Source organism: Podarcis vaucheri, assembly GCF_965113315.1.
Source record: "Podarcis vaucheri genome assembly, chromosome: 5".
NCBI classification, from domain to species: Eukaryota; Metazoa; Chordata; class Lepidosauria; order Squamata; family Lacertidae; genus Podarcis; species Podarcis vaucheri.
Genome location: NC_138763.1, coordinates 20,763,895 through 20,786,849, shown reverse-complemented (window position 1 = coordinate 20,786,849; position 22,955 = coordinate 20,763,895). Strand labels below are relative to the sequence as shown.

General features: G+C 46.5%; 1 protein-coding gene across 2 annotated transcripts in view; it reads right to left on the bottom strand.

Annotated features, from left to right (window-relative positions):
• Positions 1-22,410, bottom strand: part of PPM1L (protein phosphatase, Mg2+/Mn2+ dependent 1L) — a 169,836-nt gene extending 147,426 nt beyond the window's left edge. Inside the window, exons 1-2 of one of the 2 annotated variants that reach the window (XM_082224564.1) lie at positions 22,327-22,410; positions 20,156-20,911 (exon numbers count right to left, since the gene is read on the bottom strand). In XM_082224564.1, the coding sequence (XP_082080690.1) occupies positions 20,156-20,558 (403 nt within the window). In that variant the 5' untranslated portion in view covers positions 20,559-20,911; positions 22,327-22,410. Of the gene's footprint in view, positions 1-20,155; positions 20,912-21,548; positions 21,707-22,326 lie in introns of those variants that run through there. The other variant, XM_082224565.1, reaches the window with a different exon arrangement.
• Between the last annotated feature and the right edge of the window lie 545 nt (positions 22,411-22,955).

Genomic DNA, 22,955 nt, shown 5'->3' with positions numbered 1-22,955 from the left:
AGACAGCCAAGATCCAGCCTGTTGCACAGGCAACCAGCCAAGATTTCATCTGATCAAGAAATAAATAGAATGACTTGTTGAAGCTCAGGTTGTATTTGGCCGGCCACCGCTGTTAAACAGGGTCACAGGAGGCCATATTATCTAGCAAGCCAAGGCACAATCATGTCTCCCTGGAGTCTAGAGCACCCTGTACCAAGCTTGTGAGGGCAGTGTGACACACACATTCCTCGCCACCGAGCCTCAGAGAGCTGAAGCTTCAGTAATGGAGAAACCTTCCTCAATCAAAGTCAGACTGTAAGTCCGTTTAGCTCTACACTGAAACCTTGGAGAGATGCCGAGAATCAGACATGAGAGCGTTTCCCAGGAAAACTCAGGGATTGAATCCTGGAATCTCTTGCATGCAAAGCATGCACCCTACCACCGAGTGACATCCGTTCCATCAATCGCTGGAGAGCCGTGACCCTTCTTCACTCACAAGGTTGAACTTTTACAGCACGCGAGAATAAGAACCAGCTAGCCTCAGGATGAGTCCACCCTTCCTTTCTGCATGTTGCTAATCTGGATGCAGGCCGCCTGACTGAAAAGACTGAAGCCCAGAAAAGTGACTCATGCACAACAGGCAAGTTCTTCAGAGGATGGTGTATTTCTTTCATGTCTTTGCAGCAGGAGCAAATGAATGACCATGGGAGAACGAGCTGTAGACTTCCCGAGTGCAGATGGCCAAGGGGCATCCTGTAGCATTCAGCCAAGCAGGATCCAATGCCCTTCTGGTGTTGGCCTGGCTTCTCCACCTAAGCCAGATGGCTAGGAACTGACGACCGCCAGACTGAACCTCTACCAAGCCACACACTTGCTTGCCTCCAAAGTGCCAGCCCTGACAACGTGTGCTTCCTCAACCAGATACCTCCAGATATTTTGCAATACAACCCCATCACCACTGACCACCAGCCGTGCTGGCTGGGGCTGAGAGGAGATACAGGCCACAACATCTAAAGGGCACCTGGTTGAGGAAGACTCTAATCTAATATCGCTTAGGACCTCAAGGCCTTAAGGATCACCTCTCCCTGTATGAATCAACCCGGACCCTGCACTTGTCATCGGAGAGCCTTCTCTATGCCCCCCATCCAGGAGAGGTTTGGAGGCTGGCAACACAAGAATGGGCCTTTTCTGTGGTGGCTCCCAGATTGTGGAATGCTCTCCCCAGAGAGACTCACTTGGCACCGTCACATGTCTTTAGACACCAGGCAAAAGCATTCCTCTTTACCTAGGCCTATTGCTATGAAAGTGCAGGGAGGTATGCTGTTATTAAGATGATTATTTTACTATGAAGGCCATTCTGTCATTTATTTATTTTTTAACTCACTGATGCTCTGCGATGTGTTTTTAATGTTGTACTCTGCCCTCGCATCTTCTGATAAAAGGGCAGAACAAACACTGAATGCATAAATAAATGAAAATGCAACTAACATTTGCAGTCTTCACTACTGGTTTCTTCCAGGGAAGGACTGAACATTATTGGCCATTATTGGCCAGGGAGAACATAATCAGGTGCAACTAGATGTCATCTGCATCCCACACTGAGAATTGTAGAGGAAGGGAATCTTTTTCAGACAGGGGACCACGTTCCCTTCTGGGTAACCTCCTGAATACCATATGCCAGTGGTGGGAGGAGCCAGAAGCAAAAGTGGGTGGGTTAAATTTTGTCTTTGTTCAGTAGGCTAGTTTCCACACACAGAGAGACGCAGAGGATTTTCTATCCTCCATCCAGACAAGCAAGAGTCATTATCAGGCAAATGTGTCCATTAAGGGTGTGTTGTAGGGTCAGCAAGGGCTGTGACCTGGGGCAAATCTCAAGGGCTGAATAGGAGGGCTACACTTGACCCCTAGGCATGAGGTTCTCCATCCATGTTGCACTGCTTGGTCCAGTGCAATGCTCTAAAGCTCACAGACACCTTCTGCCTTTTGTTTCAAGCCATACCCTAAAGCACCCTCCCGCAACTGTTTTGAGGACAACGTCTTTTGTCATTTCCTTAAGTGGAACATGCTTATGCATTCAGCAAGCATCCCGGTCGCCCCACGATAACCATTTCATTATGTAAATGTGCCCAGAGGCTCAGGCAAAAGGTTGCAAGCTTTTTTTTCAATAAATAAAAGTAATAGGTGCATTACTTGATTACCATTCTCTCGGAAGAGGCACACTTGTGGCAGGTATAAATTATAACAAAAAGGATCGGAAAAGTGAAAGTCGGGGAGGGCAGAAATTGCTCAGGGGTCCAGTGATACAGGTTTGGGGGGAGTATATATTGATTGTCTTTAAAAAGAGACCCCTTGCATGCATTAGAGGAAGCAAGAGAGCAACAGATCCACAATGTGTGAATTTATAACAGCAAACCTATGGAAATGTGATCAGGACCACAAACAAAACGGTTAGCAAGCCACAAGAGGTAGCATTACATCAAAACCTGAACATTTCTTTGCTTTTCAAAGCACATGCCTCCTTTGATTTCTCTCATTGTTGTATGATAGTGACATTACAAATCCATTTGGAATCACTGGCAGCCATCTCCTGCAGACATAGCAATCGCAGACTTTGCTTATCCTTCTCTCAACAGTGATGGGGCTTCAGATGATCACAGCAGACGCTTGAACCCAACATATCTTTCATTTCCACTAGTGCAAAGGTATCTGCTAGTTTGTGGGTGGCGAGCTATCATCGTTAAATTAAAAGGTTGTATGCTGTTGCTAGCAACTACGAAAAATGTGTCGACAGAAGAACTGGCGTGCTGCTAAACCCTATTCTGGCGTTCAAAAGAATACACAAGGTTGAAAACTGCATAGGGGCAGTGTGTACCACCCCCAGCTTAACTGATCCCATGTGCACTACCCTGTCTGTACTGAGGATTCTATATGCATTAAGCCGAGGGCCCTTAGAATTCCTGATCCCATGGGATTCCCTGTAGCAGGGAAGATTGGAATATCCCTTTGGTCCGACCAGCTCAATTTGGCAAGGTCAGAGGTGAGGCAGATAAGACCACCTCAGCACATCAAAGTTAGAAGTGGGAAGGGGTAGGGCCAGCACACAGACTCCTGGTCCCATCTGAAACTGTGTTTCCTGGGTTGTTTTGACACCTCTATAGGATTTCAGTTAAGAGGGTCCAAGATCCCACACTATCAGATTTCTGTTCTGCATATTACGCAGACTTAATATGCTAATGCTAACATCTCATCAGTGGTTTACTGAACACTGATTTTTGTGCTCGGGTATGAGAATGGGGAAAAGCTACCCTTCCAAATGATGACATGTACACACCATATTCTTATGGGATTTCCTCTCGGATGATCTTTCTCTCTCTCCTATACTAGGAGTAGGTCAAAGCTACTCCTTGGCACATTCATTTTTACCTTAGAGCAGAAGTGAGCAAAACCATGCCCTCCACATGTTGATGAACTACAGCTCCCATCGTCTCTGACCATTAGCCATAGCAGCTGAGGCTGATGGGAGATGGAGTCCAACATCTGGAGGGCACACCATGTTGACTACCCCTGACTTACACGTTTGCTTCGCTACCCAAGGGTAATATTATGTAATGCACGCACAAATCCTCAGCTAGCTGTGGAATGTTGGCTACATAGATCTTTCTTTATAACTTAACTCTTATGCCATTACAAGGATGTAATGGAAAAAAGCAGCTAACTTCCCAAGCCTTCGAAACCTGACCCTATTGTGCAAAGATTTGTTCTTGTAAGACCTACTTAAGTAAATGGTAGCCAATAGCCATTTAAGCTTCAAGGTTCTATACAAAGCAGTCATCTCATGATTAAGTATTCATACAGTAGAAAGCGGTTGGGCTCTCTCCCAACATTAAATGCACTATCAATGTCAAGGTGAATTGCAATTAGCATGCAACTGATTCGGTGCCGATAAAAGTTTTATATTATTGAAACTGGGATACACTTCATGACAACACTAATTAACACTGTCCGGCTCCAGTCTGGATTTTTGCTACTTACCTGATGGCTCTAAAACTGTATCTGATTACATAACGGAGAATGATGCACCATGAGACATTTGCAAGAGCCCAAAACACATGCTGGTGGCAAGAGAGTTAGCCTGTGATCTTACTGACTTCTCACTAACAGGCTGCAAAATACTGACAATTACATAACTAGCTTGACATTCAGCAGCGGTTCATAGGCAATTGACCGAAGGAATCTGAAAACCTTGCGGAAGCCTATGCATTCGTTGATCTAAGGCACCACATTCCAGACATTTTTAGCAATGACTACTTCTACTGATAAATTGTGGATATGCAAAAACACTTACACCTGAACCATCCTTGCGTGACCATCCTTAGCTTCCAAGCAAGGCGGAGCGCTTTTAAGCTCCCAGACCTGCTTACTGAGCTCTAGGAGCTTCTCGTGAGATCTCGTGGAGTTCCTGTGAGAGCATCCCAGAAGCCAGTGAGCAAGTCTGAAAGCGAAAAAGATCTTCCCACACTGGGAAAACCCAGTTCGAAAAGAGCTTTTAAGACCTTGCGTGCAAGTGGTCCAAGCTAGTTCAACTCCCCGAAACAGATGCTCAAGCAACCATCTAACTACTAGTATTTCTTTGCACACAAGTTGCCTTCCCCAACCTGGTGTTTTGGAGTACAATTTTCATCCTCCCTGATCATTGGTCATGCAGCATGGGGCTAATGGGAGTCATAGATCCAACATCATTTGTTTGGCCCCAGGTTGGGGAAAGGCTGATTTAAGGCATTACACTGGAGCCTTCACTTCTGTTTTGGCACCGGAGATCTCAGCTTGCTTTGGTTTTGTGATACTTACCGTATTGGCCCGAATATAAGCCCCAAATTCTGACAGTGAAAAGTTAAAGTGTGGTTTGTATTCGTGACCTTATGCCACCGGCAAAGTGGTGTCGCTCCCCCCCCTCCCCAGGAAGCAGCCCGAAGCACGGGGCAGTGGTGCGCAGCCTGCCCACCACTCCCAAGCCTCCCCCGGCACCAGCTTGGGGAGGCAGTGCTAGGAGTGCCGGGAGGCGGTATTGTCAGGAGGAGGGTGCGCAGTGCGCTCAGAACCGAGCACCAGCTGCCTCCGCCCCCCTTTCAGGGTGGTGGTGCCAGGAGGCAGGCCACACACACACAAATAATTTTAAAGGTGTGGCTTATTTGCAGGTGCGTCTTATATTCGGGCCAATACGGTACTTCTCTGTTTCCCCTTTCTTTGGGAAAATTTCCCTGTCCTCTGCTGGGATGATCACAGCAAGCTCTCCCACGTCCCTGAACAGGGATGTCACATAAGCCTGCAACCTGAGCCACTGAAACCGAGGGCAACTATACCAATTAGATTGTCTAAGGATCATTAGCTCCTCTTGGCCACTCACTTAGCAAGGGGAAGAGCACACAGCTCAGATTACAGCTTTTGGTGACATTTCAGATTTAGGCTCATCAGAAAGAGAAACCATATTTCTGCTAGACCTATCATTCAGTTTATAAAAGAGAATTAGAATCAACCTCCCAATGCTTTAATCACAAAGGAACTAAAAGCGTCCTGTCTCTCTCTCTCTCTCTCTCTCTCTCTCTCTCTCTCTCTCTCACACACACACACACACACACACACACACACTTATTTTCCAACTGATAGAATACTTCTGGTAGCAAGTGGCTGTAGGTTGTGCTGAATTTTTCAGCTTTCATATTCCAAAAACGAGGAGTGCTAAAAAGTTCTAACATGACTTGGGAATTCAAAAGATAATTGTGAATATCTTTGTTGATTTCTTTCTTGCCAATTGTTACACAACTCAGTACTTAAACAAACATTAAAAAAGACAAGCCTCTGGAACAGAATTCTGGTGACCACAGTCCTCTGCTACTACCGGTAAGGGCTCTCAAAGCCTCTCTTGGTTTTAAGTAAGGCTGAGGGCTGTTTTTTTAGTTTGCCAAGATCCTAGAATCATAGAATCATAGAATCATAGAGTTGGAAGAGACCACAAGGGCCATCGAGTCCAACCCCCTGCCAAGCAGGAAACACCATCAGAGCACTCCTGACATATGGTTGTCAAGCCTCTGCTTAAAGACCTCCAAAGTAGGAGACTCCACCACACTCCTTGGCAGCAAATTCCACTGTCGAACAGCTCTTACTGTCAGGAAGTTCTTCCTAATGTTTAGGTGGAATCTTCTTTCTTGTAGTTTGGATCCATTGCTCCGTGTCCGCTTCTCTGGAGCAGCAGAAAACAACCTTTCTCCCTCCTCTATGTGACATCCTTTTATATATTTGAACATGGCTATCATATCACCCCTTAACCTCCTCTTCTCCAGGCTAAACATGCCCAGCTCCCTTAGCCGTTCCTCATAAGGCATCATTTCCAGGCCTTTGACCATTTTGGTTGCCCTCCTCTGGACACGTTCCAGTTTGTCAGTGTCCTTCTTGAACTGTGGTGCCCAGAACTGGACACAGTACTCCAGGTGAGGTCTGACCAGAGCAGAATACAGTGGCACTATTACTTCCCTTGATCTAGATGCTATACTCCTATTGATGCAGCCCAGAATTGCATTGGCTTTTTTAGCTGCCGCGTCACACTGTTGGCTCATGTCAAGTTTGTGGTCAACCAAGACTCCTAGATCCTTTTCACATGTACTGCTCTCAAGCCAGGTGTCCCCCATCTTGTATTTGTGCCTCTCATTTTTTTTGCCCAAGTGCAATACTTTACATTTCTCCCTGTTAAAATTCATCTTGTTTGTTTTTGCCCAGTTCTCTAATCTGTCAAGGTCGTTTTGAAGTGTGATCCTGTCCTCTGGGGTGTTAGCCACCCCTCCCAGTTTGGTGTCATCTGCAAATTTGATCAGGATGCCCTTGAGTCCATCATCCAAGTCGTTGATAAAGATGTTGAATAAGACCGGGCCCAAGACAGAACCCTGTGGCACCCCACTAGTCACTCTTCTCCAGGATGAAGAGGAACCATTGATGAGCACCCTTTGGGTTCGGTCAGTCAGCCAGTTACAAATCCACTGAGTGGTAGCATAGTCAAGACCGCATTTTACCAGCTTCTTTACAAGAATATCATGGGGCACCTTGTCAAATGCCTTGCTGAAATCAAGGTAGGCTACATCCACTGTGTTCCCTTCATCTACCAGGCTTGTAATTCTGTCAAAAAACGAGATCAGGTTAGTCTGACATGACTTATTTTTCAGAAATCCATGCTGACTATTGGTGATCACAGCATTCCTTTCTAGGTGCTCACAGACTGTTTGCTTAATGATCTGCTCCAGAATCTTCCCTGGTATTGATGTCAGACTGATTGGGCAGTAATTATTTGGGTCCTCTCTTTCCCCCTTTTTGAAAATAGGGACAACATTTGCCCTCCTCCAGTCTTCCTAAAACAAAGCGAATGGGAAACGGCCAAGGTGTCCTGGGAAAGTACTGCAGCTCAACAGGGGAGCACCTGCTTTGAATGCAGAAAGCCCTGGGTTCAACTCCTGGTGTCTCCAGGTAGGGAGGGCTCTTTGCAGGAGCTATGGAACCAGAAGCCAGCAAAGCAGGGAGGAGGGAGGGGGAGACAGAGTCCCCAAACACTACAAGACGGATCATATCTTAGCAACGCAGCATATATAGATGGCCCTGCTTGCTGGCTTCCCAGAGGCATCTGGCTGGCCCCTGTGAAAAACATGACGCCAAACTGGATGGAGCCTTCAGTCTGACTCTGCAGGGCTATTCTTATGTTCTTATCCAAGGCCGGTCAACTCATTTTGGCACATGAGGCAGAAAATTCCGCAAGTGCCTCTCCTACTTGCAAAGCTTCTGTTCTTACACCCCATATTTAATCCATGGGCCTCTCTAATTAAAGGATCTTAGGTAACCAGGGTGGAAAAATATCTCTCTCCCCCATGGCAATGCACCTTATCAGGAGCTGGAGGGCCTAGAGGCAGAAACATTTGATTCTGTGTGTAGCTGTGGCATGGAAATGGAGGCATGGAAAATCTTCCACCTGCCAGGATTGCCACAGGGTCCTCCTGGACGGGACAAGCTGTAAGAGGCCTCCTCTGTTTGGGCAGGCTGTAGCTTTGCCTGAGCAACAAGATCTTCCTGGCTCTCGTGTGCGTTTCTGAGTGTTCCTCATCTCCGGTTCCTGGCTTGGTCTCTTGGCTCTGACTCCCTGGCTCACCTCTGACAGCCGCCTGTACCTCAACCTCAACACAGTGCCAGCCAAGAGGAGAAAACCCTGAGCTAGGGTAGACTAACGGCCTGGCCCCAGGCAAACCCTCATAAGCTTAAAAGCAGGCCTGTGTTAGCTTACAAAAGACAAAGCGATTGCTTGCCCAGAGCACTGGCCCAGCGGAAGAGGCAGATGGACAACCAACAAACACGAAACAATAGAGCCAAACTCCTAGTCGAGATGTGCACAGGCCCATGCCAGCAGCCCCGTCCGTCAGCTGCACGGAGCAACTGTGAAATCCTTCAAATTAGGCAGCTCTTGGGGGGAAGCTGGAGAAGGTACTCCAAAGTTCCCTTCAAGGCAGAAGCTGCACAGAGAGATTGGCAGCAGAAATACTGCAAGTGGAGAGGCAGGCCTGGTAAGGGAGAAAACTTGCCCCTCTCTTATAAGCAATGGAAGGTTATTTAACAAGGAGGAGCAAGGCACTAATAAGTTCTACAGAATATATTTTACATTAAAATAAAAAATAAAAAGGGCAGAATGAGCTAAGCTGTATTCCCGACAGTTTTAAGGAACTTAAAGGTTCCTTAGCCCTCAAATAGCCCCTTTTAAGCGCAAATTTCAACGTAAGCCTAGAAACAAAGAAGAAAATGGTAAGATTTGTAGAGGTCATTTTTCAAGCTTGTCTCAGGGCAGAGATTGCCCCTCAGCGCCCTGTGAACCTTACTATGCACATTCAGGAATGCAACTTTTGGCCTAAGGGAGTTCCAGGATGCAGTTCAGTTTGTTATGGCAAAAACAAGGACTATGTACATCATCCTACCCAGAAAATCTCCACAGAAGTGCCTGTAGCCATCAAGATTAGACAGACAAGCCAATCCATGAGTTCAGCCACTTTCTTCAAGAACTTTGGCCCATTCAGAGGTGTCTCTCTGTACAAACGGGGTGGGGAACCAAAGGTAGGGGTGGGGACAGGGAATGTGGCCTTCCAGGCCTATCTATCTGGGCCTCAGAACTCTCCCTAGGCCACAGCCCTCATCGGTATGGATCACACCCCAAGTGTTTTTGCCTAGCTGGAAGGTGTCCTTGAACTCTGACAATGCCTCTTGCTTGTTTCGATGGGGGGTGGATGACAGAGAGGGATGAGTGCATGTAGCAATTTGCCGATTGTGCAAAGGTGAAGTTTTAATTCGTTGCTCTGCTCACTTTTGCTTGTGGCCATGCCCACATCTGGGATGTGGCCCTCACAGGTTTTCCCAGAAGGCAATGCAGCCCTTACACTAACGAACTGCCTCTGGTGTAGTGCCTTTTTCAGCCATTCTGGGAACATGACTTGAGGGGTGAGGTAAAAATACCTTAAATAAGCAAATACAGGAGCCAATTCCCATATTTGGGGCCTGACACAGAACATCCTTTCACTCGTCACACAAAGGTAAATTTGGCTCTGCCACATTGTGTACATTCAGCAGGGAGCTTCACCCAACTGCATATCCCCAACAAGTGAAGCTTTGTGAAACGCATTTGGAAACACAAGTCTGCTGCATCCAACCTTAAGATGTTTAGGTTTGTGGCATGTGAAAGAGACTCATTTGCCTCTAACCCATGCTCAGTTTATCTGTGGCTGAAGACACTTCTTTTAGGATCAGGCTTTTGCCACCAATACACAGAAGCCTTTGTTAATGTTTTAAGACCAAGCCACTACCTCTGGAAAGTATTGGTGGTGGTGGGGACAGGAAACATATTTCAGATTCAAATTATCTAGCTGGACGACCTGCACATGGCAAAATACTCATTTTAAAGGTTTATCTTCTCCCCCTTAACGCAAGAGCTGCAGCGGTCCTGAGAAATATGTTGTAAGGTTTGCACTTCCCCTTATCAGAAGAAATGCTAGGTGCCCTGGAGCACTTTTATAAATACCAGGGAATGGGAAAAGTAAAGATTTACTAGAGGATATTTTATTGGCTGAAAGAACCCAGTCTCCACGCCAGTCCCCGCTATTAAAAATGGAAGCATAATATAATTAATGTTTACCCCCAAAGGCGATTGCCGAAAAAGGGTGGGGAGAGTGGGGTAGGGAAGAAAGGATTTGCCAATATTTGTGATGACTCAAAAATGTGCAAAGGATGAGGGGCGGGGGGGGGGGAGAACCCTGCAAGGCTGGAATAAATGAAAATAAATGTGCATTTCTCCCAGGGAGCCTTGAGGTTTCCTGTATGATGTGCAGAGGATAATTGTGCTGTGGCTTAGCAGTTAAAACACGTAGTTTGATTGTCTGGTTGAAGATCGTCAGCTGCTCACACAGCTGTGAATCAGACAAGGTCGGAGATGATGAGAGCCAGCAATGTTTCAGCATCATAATCAATTTGTAGCATCAGCGGCCTGATGGGTGCTCTATGCTGCCACCCACTTCTCTTCCCAAAGTTCATTAAAAGTTCCCACCAAGAAGAGTGATGCACCCTGCTCCTCTCTTCCCCTCCCCATCTTATCTCATCATCCAATCAGCCTTGAGTCCCACTACTCAAAAGTTGACAGCTTTGTCCCACCTCGCCACTCTCCATATCCTTGAGCTGTCTTTCTTGGAATGAATTTTCAGTGAAACAATGCATTTACAATTAGAGTATTTTATGGCTTGTATAACAGTCCAGGCCCTAAGCGCCCATTACTAAAATCTGCTGGGCTGGCCTGTGCATGAAAAGAAAAGGGAAGAAACTCATCCAGTGACTATGCATTCTTTTTGCCAGGTGACCAAGATGCTTATTAGAATCATGAGAAGCATCTTGTTCTAAAATATGCAAGAATTACTTTAGTCCTCCCACAGAACTGCTTTATACCAAGTCTAGTCCATTCAGAAGATCCCCTGAATGATCAGACCAAGCATCGATCTAGTCTGGCATCCCATTTCCCACGCCAGCCAACAAGAAACCTCTAGGAAGCCCACAAATAGGGCATGAAAAATCAGTAATCTGAAACCGGAGATTGCATATAACCATAATGGCTAATCATCGCTGATATTTTCCTCCAGTAATTTACCTAATTTGCAGTTTTGCAAAGCAATTTCCCCTAATGTAGTGCACAACTACATCCTATGACAGCAGATTCTATCAATTACGTGCACGTGCTCTCTCTCTCTCTCTCTCTCTCTGTGTATGTATATGGTGCTTCCTGTTGCTTGTCCTGAATCTCCTGACAATCAGTTTCATTAGATGGTCCCAGGATTTAATTTTACAAGACTATTTTGATGGAAGCGCTAATCTCAGCAGAGGTGAGGCAAGATGAAGGTACCTTGGACAGCTCCAATCAGGCATCAGGTTGAATACTGTACTGCAGGGGTTGGCAAGGTTTACCTCGCCTGGGGCGGTTCACTCCCGCGGGGATCGCTTCATGGGCTGGATCACGTCTGCGCAGACCCTATTTCTGGCTTTGGCGTCTGTGCAGACGCAATTTCCGGCGTCTGCACGTGTGCAGACACGATTTCCGGCATCACGGAAGCGTGTCCCAGCTTAGCACAGCGTGCGGGGCGTTGCCGAGCAGGCAGCTCGGTTCGGGGGGCATTTAAACGACCCCCGTGGGCCGCTTGTGGCCCATGGGCTGCAGGTTGCCAACCCCTGCTGTACTGCATGAGAACAGAGCTCAGATGTTGCTTTAGCAGGAGTTAACTATTGGACTGAGTGTCATATAGGAAGCTGCAGCTCTGCCTTACTAGCAAGCTATACTCTGCCTTTATGGTTGGAGGCGGCATTATTTCTGAAGACCAGCTGCTGGAAACCACAGGAGGAGAGAGATCACTGCTGTACTCAGGCTTCCCACTGGCATCTGGTTGGCCACAGTGAGAACAGGATGTTGGACTAGATAAGCCACAGGACTGATCCAATAGGCTCTTCTTATGTTCCTATCTATGTGCAGGACTAGTCTTCAAAGTCCCTAAATTATACCTGGTCTGATTTACACTGTGCAGGGGATAGAGAATGTACACTCAAATTCTCATTTGTAATTCAACCTTTAAACATTTGGTTCATCAATTAAAATGACCCATGTTTGCTTTTCAGCCCCTAGCGTAGATGTCAGCAACTGAGACAGATATTCTTTTTTTATAAAAGCATGATATTAACAGCATAAATATTTACTCCAGTCCTAATGCAAATGCAAGCATTTCCCATCAAGGCTGGAGGAAAGTTCTATAAATGGGAAACATCACTAACGTCCATGAAATCTTGTTTGAATTTGAGGTTTGGCTGTTTATTTTAAAGGTTATCAGGCAAAAACAAAGCCTTTCACTATTTCAGTGCAGTACATAGCAAACTCCTTCCTCCAGCCACAACTTATTCTGCCTGAAACCTACTGTCAGTCCGTCTAGCTCAGTATTGTCTGTTCTGACTGCCAGGCAGGAGAAATTCCCAATTCAACCTAGGCTGTGTACACAATATACCTTCAAAGCACATTTGAAGCACACTCATATGAAGTTAGACCAAGGGCCACACTTACGCATCCCTGATTTATGGCAACCACACACAGTAGAATATACCTTTTCAACAGGTATGTAGAAGGGATGAGAAAGGTAGAATGGGGGGGGGTTGATGGGTGCAGCAGTCATTGGAACATGTTAACACCAAAGCACTGGAGAAGATAACAATAATTTTATTATTTGCATGCCACCCATCTGACTGGGTTGCCCCAGGTTATGTTGGAGGCTTCCTACATAACAAAAACAAAGCAAACATCAAACATTAAAAACCTTCTCAATACAGGGATGCCTTCAGAGGTCTTTGGAAAGTTGTGTAGTTGTTTATATGATTTTCATCTGACAGGAGGGCATTCCACCGGGGGGGGGGAGAAACAACTGCTGGGAAGGCCCTCCACCTGGTTCCCTGTAACTTTACTTCTCACAATGAGGCTCTTGGAGCTTCATACTGCGCCAAGGGCCATCTGGCAGTTCCCTCACTGCGAGAAGCAAAGTTACAGGGAACCAGGCAGAGGGCCTTCTTGGTAGTGGCGCCTGCCCTGTGGAACGCCCTCCCACCAGATGTCAAAGGGAAAAACAACTACCAGACTTTTAGAAGACATCTGAAGGCAGCCCTGTTTAGGGAAGCTTTTAATATCTGAAGGACTACTGTATTTTAATAATTTGTTGGAAGCCGCCCAAGGGGCAGGGTATAAATAATAAATTATTATTAAAAAGGTATAAAGGTAAAGGACCCCTGACAGTTAAGTCCAGTTGCATACGACTCTGGGGTCGCGGTGCTCATCTTGCTTTACAGGCCGAGGGAGCCAGCGTTTGTCCGCAGACAGTTTTTTCCGGGTCATGTGGCCAGCATGACTAAGCCGCTTCTGGTGCAACAGAACATCGAAACCACAGCAGCACATGGAAACGCTGTTTACCTTCCCGCCAGAGTGGTACCTATTTCTCTACTTGCATTTTGATGTGCTTTCAAACTGCTAGGTTGGCAGGAACTGGGACCAAGCAAGGGGAGCTCACCCCGTTGCGGGGATTCAAACCACCGACCTTCTGATCTGCAAGCCCAAGAGGCTCAGTGGTTTAGACCACAGCGCCACCCGGGTCCCTAAATTATTATTATTATATAATTCTTGGAGCTGCATCTCAGAGTCCAGGCTGAGCGACGGGGGTAGAGACGTTCCTTTATGTATACAGGGCTCAGGTCATTTAGGGCTTTGAAACACTCTGAATTGTGCTTGGAAACATACTGGGAGCCAATGTTAATCTTTTAGGACTGGTGTTATATGGTTCCGGCAGCCGCTCCCAGTCACCGTTCTACCAGCCACATTCTGGATTAGTTGTAGTTTCCGGGTCACCTTAAATGTAGCCCCATGTAGAGCGCATTGCAGTAGTCCAAGTGGGAGATAACCAGAGCATGAGCCACTCTGGCGAGGCACTGCACAGACAGGTAGGGTCTCAGACAGCATATCAGATGGAGCTGGCAGACAGCTGCTCTGGACACAGAATTAACCTGGCCCCAGGCTGAGCACCTAGACCTTTAGGGGAACAGTTACCCCATTCAGGACCGACAACTCAATGCAGAAATTGCTGATCTAGATGGACCAAAGTTCTAACTATGTGTAAGACCGGTTCCTATGTTCCATCTCCCCACCAATACTATATTTAACATTGAGTACCAGCAAGTACTCTTAATTGGTTGGTAACTTTCTGTCCTGGGGGCCTAAAACTGAACAAGCTGGGCTAATCAGCAAGGCAGACGTGATCAAGGCACTTCCAGCATCAAAGAACTCCCCCCCCACACAAGCGCAAATTTGTCTTTCCAAACAAATCTTTACACAAGTAAATCAGAGACCCACACTGTCATTACTTGTCCTTTGAAGTCAAGGAAAAACTAGCAAGAGTAGCCACTTACAAGGACCTAAGAAAATACAGTTCTGAGTGTATATTAAGCTATGCTACTTGAATAGTTATTAAGTCCCATTTCATGCATTTTTCTATTCAGGCATTCAGAAGGTACACAAAAATGCCATTGGAAAAAAAAATGAGGGAAAAGACAACTAAAAATATTCCCTCTTTTGTAAAAGAATCCATTATGCTGTTTCTTTCCCAGACCATTCGAATAAAGAAAGCTTGTGTTGATAAAAGTAACTCTCACACAAATTGAACGATTAAAAATGTCAGTCGCATGTAGCAGGTACATCCTGCTCCAATAACACCACTTATTTGCTTTTATGCAAAATTTGTTTCCTTTGTGGGTGGGAACCCAAGACAGGAAAACCACTTACGTCTACCTCACTTACAAAGAAGAGCAGACACTTTGTTCGTATAAGAATGATGAGCTATTTAACTTTTTTTTTATATTTGAAAAGAGGAACTCTAGTTACGTATTTAGCAAAATTACTTTAAAAGAGACCGAGAGGGGCTTCACAGACGGCTCCGGAAATAAAAAACTTTTGTTATCAAAATCCTACTTTACTGTGTAATAAAATGGTTTTAGAAGGTAGCAGATTAAAAAAACAACAACAGAAAGAGGATACAATATAAATATATAGTTCATCCCCTTGTTATAGGAATTCTGAGGTCTCGCATATATATACATCATATGTTCATAAAGCTACAAGGCAAACGGTGTTCTGGAAGCTACCAGCATGAGTTTGACCAAACTGTGGGAGGCAGGGGAAGACCGGAGTGCCTGGTGTGCTCTGGTCCATGGGGTCATGAAGAGTCGGACACAACTAAACAACTAAACAACAAAGAGCACAGGACAGAGCCAAATGGCATTTACTGCTACTATACTGTTAAAGGCAAAACTGAAAGGGTCCCAAAAAGGTTTGACAACCATCTGCTGGGTGTACACTTTGTTATTTATTTATTTATTTATTTATTTAAGCATTTAGATCCCACCTTTTCCTCCAAGGAGCTCAAAGTGGTGTACAAAGTTTACCTTCCTCCAATTTTATCCTCACAACAATGCTTTGAGGTGAGCTAGGCTGAAAAATGGCAAGGGGCCCGAGGTGAGCTGTGAGCTTCATGGCTGAATGGGATTTGAACCCTGGGCTCCCGGGGTCATAGTCCAACACTCTAACCACTATACCAAGCTGGCTTTATCTCAATTTCCTGCATCAGGCACAATGTGGTACACCTAAAAAGCCCCTGCTACAATTCTGTGCTTCGTTCAAATCGGCATGCAGCAAAAGTTTTTAACACAGCAACAAGCCTGTGTACACATAGCAGAAAAAATGCAAAGACCAGAACACCTTTTCTAACCCTTTTTTAACAACAACAACAACAACAACAACAACAACAACAACAACAACAAATTATTTATACCCCGCCCATCTGGCTGGGTTCCCCAGCCACTCTGGGCGGCTTCCAACAAAATATTAAAATACAATAGTGTGTCAAACATTAAAAGTTTCCCTAAACAGGGCTACCTTCAGATGTCTTCTAAAAGTCAGGTAGTTGTTTTTCTCTTTGACATCTGGTGGGAGGGCATTCCACAGGGCGGGTGCCACAACCGAGAAGGCCCTCTGCCTAGTTCCCTGTAACTTGGCTTCTCACAGTGAGGGAACCGCCAGAAGGCCCTCGGCGCTGGACCTCAGTGTCCGGGCTGAACGATGGGGGTGGAGACGCTCCTTCAGGTATACAGGACCAAGGCCGTTTAGGGCTTTAAAGGTCAGCACCAACACTTTGAATTGTGCTCGGAAACATACTGGGAGCTGCTTTTTTTAATGGCTGCTTCAAATGTTATGACCCTCACAGTGAGGCGGCCAAAATTTTGCACGGTAGTGATATGCACACTGGCTGTAAACAGCGAGTTAGGAAGTGGAATATCACCACCTGGCCACTTGTCTGTGATGAAATCAAGAGCAAATGGTTACCACACTTTTTTAAAAAACAAAACCCCACAGCTGCCCCCTAGCTCAGCCATCCTATCAACTATTTATTTCCCCAGGTCCACCCATAAAAACACACATTTAACACTGTCATTTTCAATGAGGCCTGTTAACAACAAGTGTGCAATACTATACAGAGGAAGAAGGCGAGGACAAACAAAGGACTGGGGGTGCTAAAAGATCGCAGAGAGCTTAAATGCATTCTGAGCAGATAACCAGCTGCTACAGAGTAACATCATCCACTCCTAACACTTCGCTGATTAAAAGGCAACTGTAACCTATCTTTCAACCAAGTTTCCAATGCAGCTAACAAGGCATATTAGACACAATATAAATTAATACAAAAACATACTAGAAATGCAGAAGTATGGAACAGAGCAGCAGAATGAAGAACAGGAGCTAATCAAGGCAACCCCCCAAAAAAGCCCCCCCTGAAGAGGACTGCTTTGGTTTCCTGCTGAAAAACCATGGAGGAAGCAAAATGGAACTTCCTTAGGGAGTTCCACAGCTATGATGCCATCACAGAATTCCACCAAATAGTTCCTCTGCAGATTAACTGTTATTACTGCAGTGGTACCTCGGGTTAAGTACTTAATTTGTTCCGGAGGTCCGTACATAACCTGAAACTGTTCTTAACCTGAAGCACCACTTTAGCTAATGGGGCCTCCTGCTGCCACCGCACCGCCGGAGCACGATTTCTGTTCTCATCCTGAAGGAAAGTTCTTAACCTGAAGCACTATTTCTGGGTTAGCGGAGTCTGTAACCTGAAGCCTATGTAACCTGAAACGTATGTAACCCGAGGTACCACTGTATTACCTAAAGACCCAGTGCTCCTCCAATTCTGGATATTTCATTTGCAAAACATTCTGCCTTATATCCGGGGGAATTGTTCATAGGTACCAACATTTTTGGCCATTTCATCTTTAGAGGGGCAGATTTGTGTAATGTGCACTGACATCTAGAATACAGGAACCCAATACCTGATTGCATGAGCCAATCTCTCCATTTAGCCAGAATAAATTCAGACTGCCTGTTTTCCAGCTCTGTTACCTCCCCACTACATCACAGACAGTCAGCTGAAATACTCCCCAACATCTTCCCAGTCTTGACCCACAAGGAGCTTACAGGTAACCCATTTCAAGAAATTCCAGTTCCGTGATTGCATCCTTTGACTAACAACTAAGCTCAAGCACTCCAGATTAGGAGACAATACGCTTTTGTCCAAAAGTACGTGTTAAAAGGATGGAAACTTCCATATGCTTTTTTGCTCTTGATTCCAAGTAGAATGGAGGAGTTAAGAAGCAGCAAAAGAACGTTAAGGAGAGTCTGGCTGGATCACAACAAAAAGTCTATCTAATGCAGTACCCTGTGTCCCACAATGGCTAAACAGATACCTATAGGTAACTCCCACCCCCAATGCAAGAGATAGCCCTCTCCTGCTGTGGTTCTCCAGCAACTGGTCTTCAGAGACAAGATGCCTCAGCTCCTGGAGGTGGTACAGCCATCAGAGGTAGCAGTCCCTGGTCCTCCACACTGTGTGACCTATAAGGGCAAAAAAGGGTTTTGTTCCGTATAATCAGCTTCCTGCAATAACAAACAAGGACTATGCACGACCCATATATTTTAACATCACTGCTCTTCATGCAGTCACAAACACCTAAATTTTAAAATAATGGCATCTGAGGTCAAATATACTAATGCAATTTACTCCTATAAGTGAAATACCATCTGATACAACAAAAGAAGACTCATTATTACACACTGAGCAAAAAGTTCAATGCTAGCATTCTGTTTTAAAAGCATGATGGAAAGCCTACTGTAAACAGAACTCAGTGCACCAGACAGCGCTTAGCTAGAATTTTTTTTGCCGGGGTGGTGGTGGAGAGAAATAATATTCTAAACTGGTTAGGAAGAAAGGTTTTGCTAAGCTATATTTCTGCCACAAATCTGGATTTAACTAACGTACATAAAGCTACCAAATTTCAACACAAGGGGCTTCTGGGGGGATGAGTTGGGATAGAGAAGAGATGGTTTTCAAAGGGCTCTGGGCTATAAAAGTTTATACTTAGCTTGAAATGTTTCTACTTTTTAAAGAGTGACACAATCCACCAGGCATTTCTCCTGAGAAAAGAACCCATCAAAATGAGTGGGGAGCCACAGAAAAATGCTACCGTGTTCTTGCACAGCTCCTGATTTTTGTAAGGCGGCCTGTAGAAAAGAATTTGGGACTCCAGGCAGCATACAATCACACAAACACACAAGCATTTGCTTCCCTTCTTTGAACAACAAAATAAAAATGTTTATCTTAACCAAACATCAACATCCGTTACAAGGTATCAGTAATAAAAGACTTCAACAAATCTGAAATTTAGTTGATTCTTAAACCCACAATGGTTGTTCCTAAAACAAAGTCCCAGTCATAGGGATAGTCTGCATCCTGCTATCCCTGGAGATTTGGGCTGCAGATCTATGCCCACTTACTGGGTGCAAATGAGCCTTACTTCCGAGTAAGAACATAAGCTTAGGCTGGGGCTGTTAGAGCCCCCCCTCCCCCAGTGTGGTGAGTGCACAGAAGGAGCGCAAGAGGTGCAGCCTATCAGGAGTTATGAGAACAGCTGCTACCCTTGGGGGCCTCGATTTGTGCCAGATCGCTGTCACAGCTTTCCCGGCAAGTCTGACTTGCCAGAACAGCTGTAGGAAACCCGGAGACCCTCAGATCATAGCAGAACAGAGGCAGAATAAAAACAAACACAAGCAAAGCACTTCAGGTGGTGCACGAGTATTTCATTTAACACACCAGCAAGATTCCTCCCCCAGCACCCTGTCACTTTCCCCCAGCCACTCTTAGCATACAAGCAAAAGAAAAGGGAGGAAAACCTCCTTGTATTTCATCGCTGATTAACCCGACACAGATAATAGGTCTGCAGCTAGGGTGTCACTAGCCGATTCTGCCACTCCCCAAGCCCACCCGCGCACCCTGCAATGTAAAAAAGCTACAGCAACCTTTCCAGGCATCCCTTGCAAAGAGGAAGGGAGCGACACATGGTATTTGCACTGCTGTCCAAGACAAAACAGCCTGTCTCGGCAAGTAGAAAGGCTACAGAACGCAGTGTAAACAAAGAACAAACTTCTATGGCCAGAAATAATAATAATAATAATAATAATAATAATAATAATAATAAAGGCAGTGGCACGAGGTTAATTCCTTGGGTCGGCTAGAAGAAAGAAAGTTTTTCAGTTCTGTTCCCCAACTGGGGACATTAGGGATCTCCTGCTAGCTCCTTTCTTTCCTACAATAAAAAACACCCCCTCTTTCAATAAACTTTCCCTTTAAACCAACCATTACAGCATCTGCTGACTTTACTCAGCTGGCAGCAGCATGTGAAGCCTCATAGCTTGGTTAGAAGAGCTTTAACAGAGCAAGTTTGTGATCACAGTCATTACTGCCAAGATGCTCAAACTGCAAGGTATTTTTAAAAAGGAAAGAATGGAAGACTAGGCTTTTGTCCTGCTGTACCCTTTAAATGGCTTCTACCCAAACCAGAGGTGCGAATGACCGTAAAACAACAACTTTGCTACTTGTTTAAGTCAAACAAGGGCAATAAATAGGAAATGGCAGCAATTCCCGAACCCCCAAAATGAACAGCCCGAGACTTGCCTCGCCTCCGTGCCCATCAAATATCCCAAATATGGAAGGATGAGTCTTGTTCACCAGGTCAGTGATTACTTCGAACCTGTCCTCCATGTGGTCTCTCCGGCCTTGGATGGAGTAAACGGCCACGTTGTGGTTCTTAAACTCCCAGGTCTTGGAGAACTCGGCATCCAGCACATCCAATCCGCCGAGCCGGTCATTCTGCATGATCTCCGCCACTTTGCCCTTCACCATCTTCACGGCATCCCTGCTGGACTTGACGATGGTTTTCACTTCATCCGTATGGAAGAAGTAGCTCCACAGTGCCAGGCTGATACATAGCAGGAACAGGGTCTCTGGTCTCAGCAAGAAGTAACGCATGATCCGACCCAGCAGAGAGAGCAAAGTCATTGTATCCTCTATCATTTATTACGGAGACAGTGGATTTCCCCCTCCCTCCTTCCTGAGCATGCACCGCACACCCGCACAAGCCCTGGCGATTGGGATGGGTCTAAAGACAAGGCAGCAAATCAGTGCATGCTCCGGTAATACAAACCCACTGAGGGCAGGGTTATCATCGGCTACTAAAGCTGCCTCCTCCTCCTCCTCTCCCTGTACCACTGCTTCAGGCAGCTCGAGTCACAGATGGCTGGGAGTAGCTCTGGTGTCAAGTAGTACGAAATCAGCACACCACTTCTGTGCAACCAAGGGCAGGCTGATCTGCCTCCTCTTCTGGCTCCTGCTGTTTCCAACCAGCACGGGGCTCTGGAGAAGGTGAACTGCAAGAAAACAAGCATCCGCACATGAGCAAAAAGGGGGAAGGGGGATGGAGAAATGAGCACTTAAAAAAAAAAAAAAACAGCAGCAAGAAAGAGAGATCTGTCAGCCTCTGTGTGCTATTGCAAAGAACTCTTCCAGCCAGGATGGAGGAGAGGAGGAAACAGCCTATGTTCGAGGGAGGACACAAAAGGACCCCTTCTGCCTTCTCCCGCCTGCTCCTCCTCTTGCTGCTGTTTCCCGGGCGCTCGCTCCCAGCTGCCCAGAGATGCCTCCGAAGTAGGACAGTAAATCAATTCATGCTTTTGCCGTCTGCAAACTCCAGGCAGAGCACACTTTTATCCAGAGGCAGCCCGGAACAGTTGCTAGCAGAGGCTCCAGGGGAGCATAGAGAGAGAAAGAGAGAGATTAGAAGGTAACGAAGGAAAACAACAACAACCACAAAACGCCACAAGGAGAATGCGCATGGAAAAACCAGGAACAATGAAAAGAAAAAAATAACAAAGGGCCACGTGGGCTTTAGGAGGTGAGGACTGCATTGGAAAGCAAGACAGGATTACAGGGCAACAGCATAGAGGAGCAGTAGTAGAAATCAAAAGGGAATGAATTATTATACTATACTATTAATATTATTATCACCTTCAGTGGGTAGAGCTGGGTCCTATTAAAAAGAAGCAGGGGTGGTGTTTTGTTGTGTTTCTTGTAAAATAAACAAAACAAGGCAGAATGTCACAATCAGGAGGGCCCTTAAGGCGAGCCCCCAGAACTGCAGGGTCCTAAAAATAAGGAGCAGGGCTTTAAAACAAGGCCCGCTTGGTCACTCCTGGTAAGATAATGCTGCTCCCCAGGAAATCCCCAGCACATACAGCCTTTTCCTTTGCAAGACCCAAAAGGCATCGACCACCCGCATCATGCGCTCTCTTTGCAGCCCGTCTGATGATGGTGAACTTCTGGGGGTGGTGTCTTGTTTTTGTGGAGGGGTTATTTCTGCTTCTGGCACGGGCTCCAGTTTGCAGGCCACGAGGGCGAAGGGGTGCATGCCTGGGGAAGCGCGGACTCCCAAGGAGGAGAAGGAGGGAGAGAGGGAGGGACGCGCTTCCTTTCCCCCAGCCCTTACACCCACCGACTGTACCATCCCGGAGCTGCTGCAGAGATTTGCATGCTCAGGCGGCCGACCTCGCCGAGGGAGAAAGGCGGCGGCGGCAGCAGCAGCCCGCCTCGCGCCTCTCCGCCCGCTTTGCTGCAAGAAGAGGGGAGCGAGGCGCCGGCTCCAATCCCCGGGCCGGCCAGCCAACCAACCCAGCAGGCAGCCAAGCGGCCGGCTCGCCCCTCGCCTCCCTCGGGCCTCCGCTGCGCTCCCGGATACCACTCGCCCCTCGCCTCGCTGCCCCGCCGCCCCTTCCCCGGCCGCCGTCACCTGCAGGGCCGCCCGCGAGACACCTGGCTCAGCTTCGCCGCCTCCGCCGCCGGTCCCTCCCACTGGGCTGGGCTAGTGGCCGCCGCTGCCTACGGATCCCAGGAGCCTTCGCGCAGGAGCGCTCTCGTACGATTGGCGGGAGGCCGCGCCGCGGGATTCTGGGGTTTGTAGTCCTCGAGGGCGGGCGGGCTCTCTTGCGCCCTCTACCAATGAAGTCATCATCATTATTTATTTATACACCTCTTGCCTACAAAAAAAGCAGCAGCAGCAACAACTAGTACTACTACCAGTAGTGGTTTACAGGAAGATAAAATAATAAAACGGAGGGGGGGGGGAATACAACCCTACTTTAATACCTATATTAGTCTTCCTAGCTAGGACTGATGGGAACTGTAGTTCCACCACTGTGGTTCTCAACCTGTGGAGCCCCAGATGTTGGACTACAACTCCCATCATCCCTGAGCTCTAGCTAGGGGTGATGGGAGTTGTAGTCCAACATCATCTGGGGACTAGCAGCGCCCTGTTGGTTACCCACTGCTTTATACAGTTATAGATTTTTTGGGGGGGGTTCCCCAAACCCTAGAAATTAATGTGAGGGTTTTGATCAATTGGGATATGGATTAAAGTTC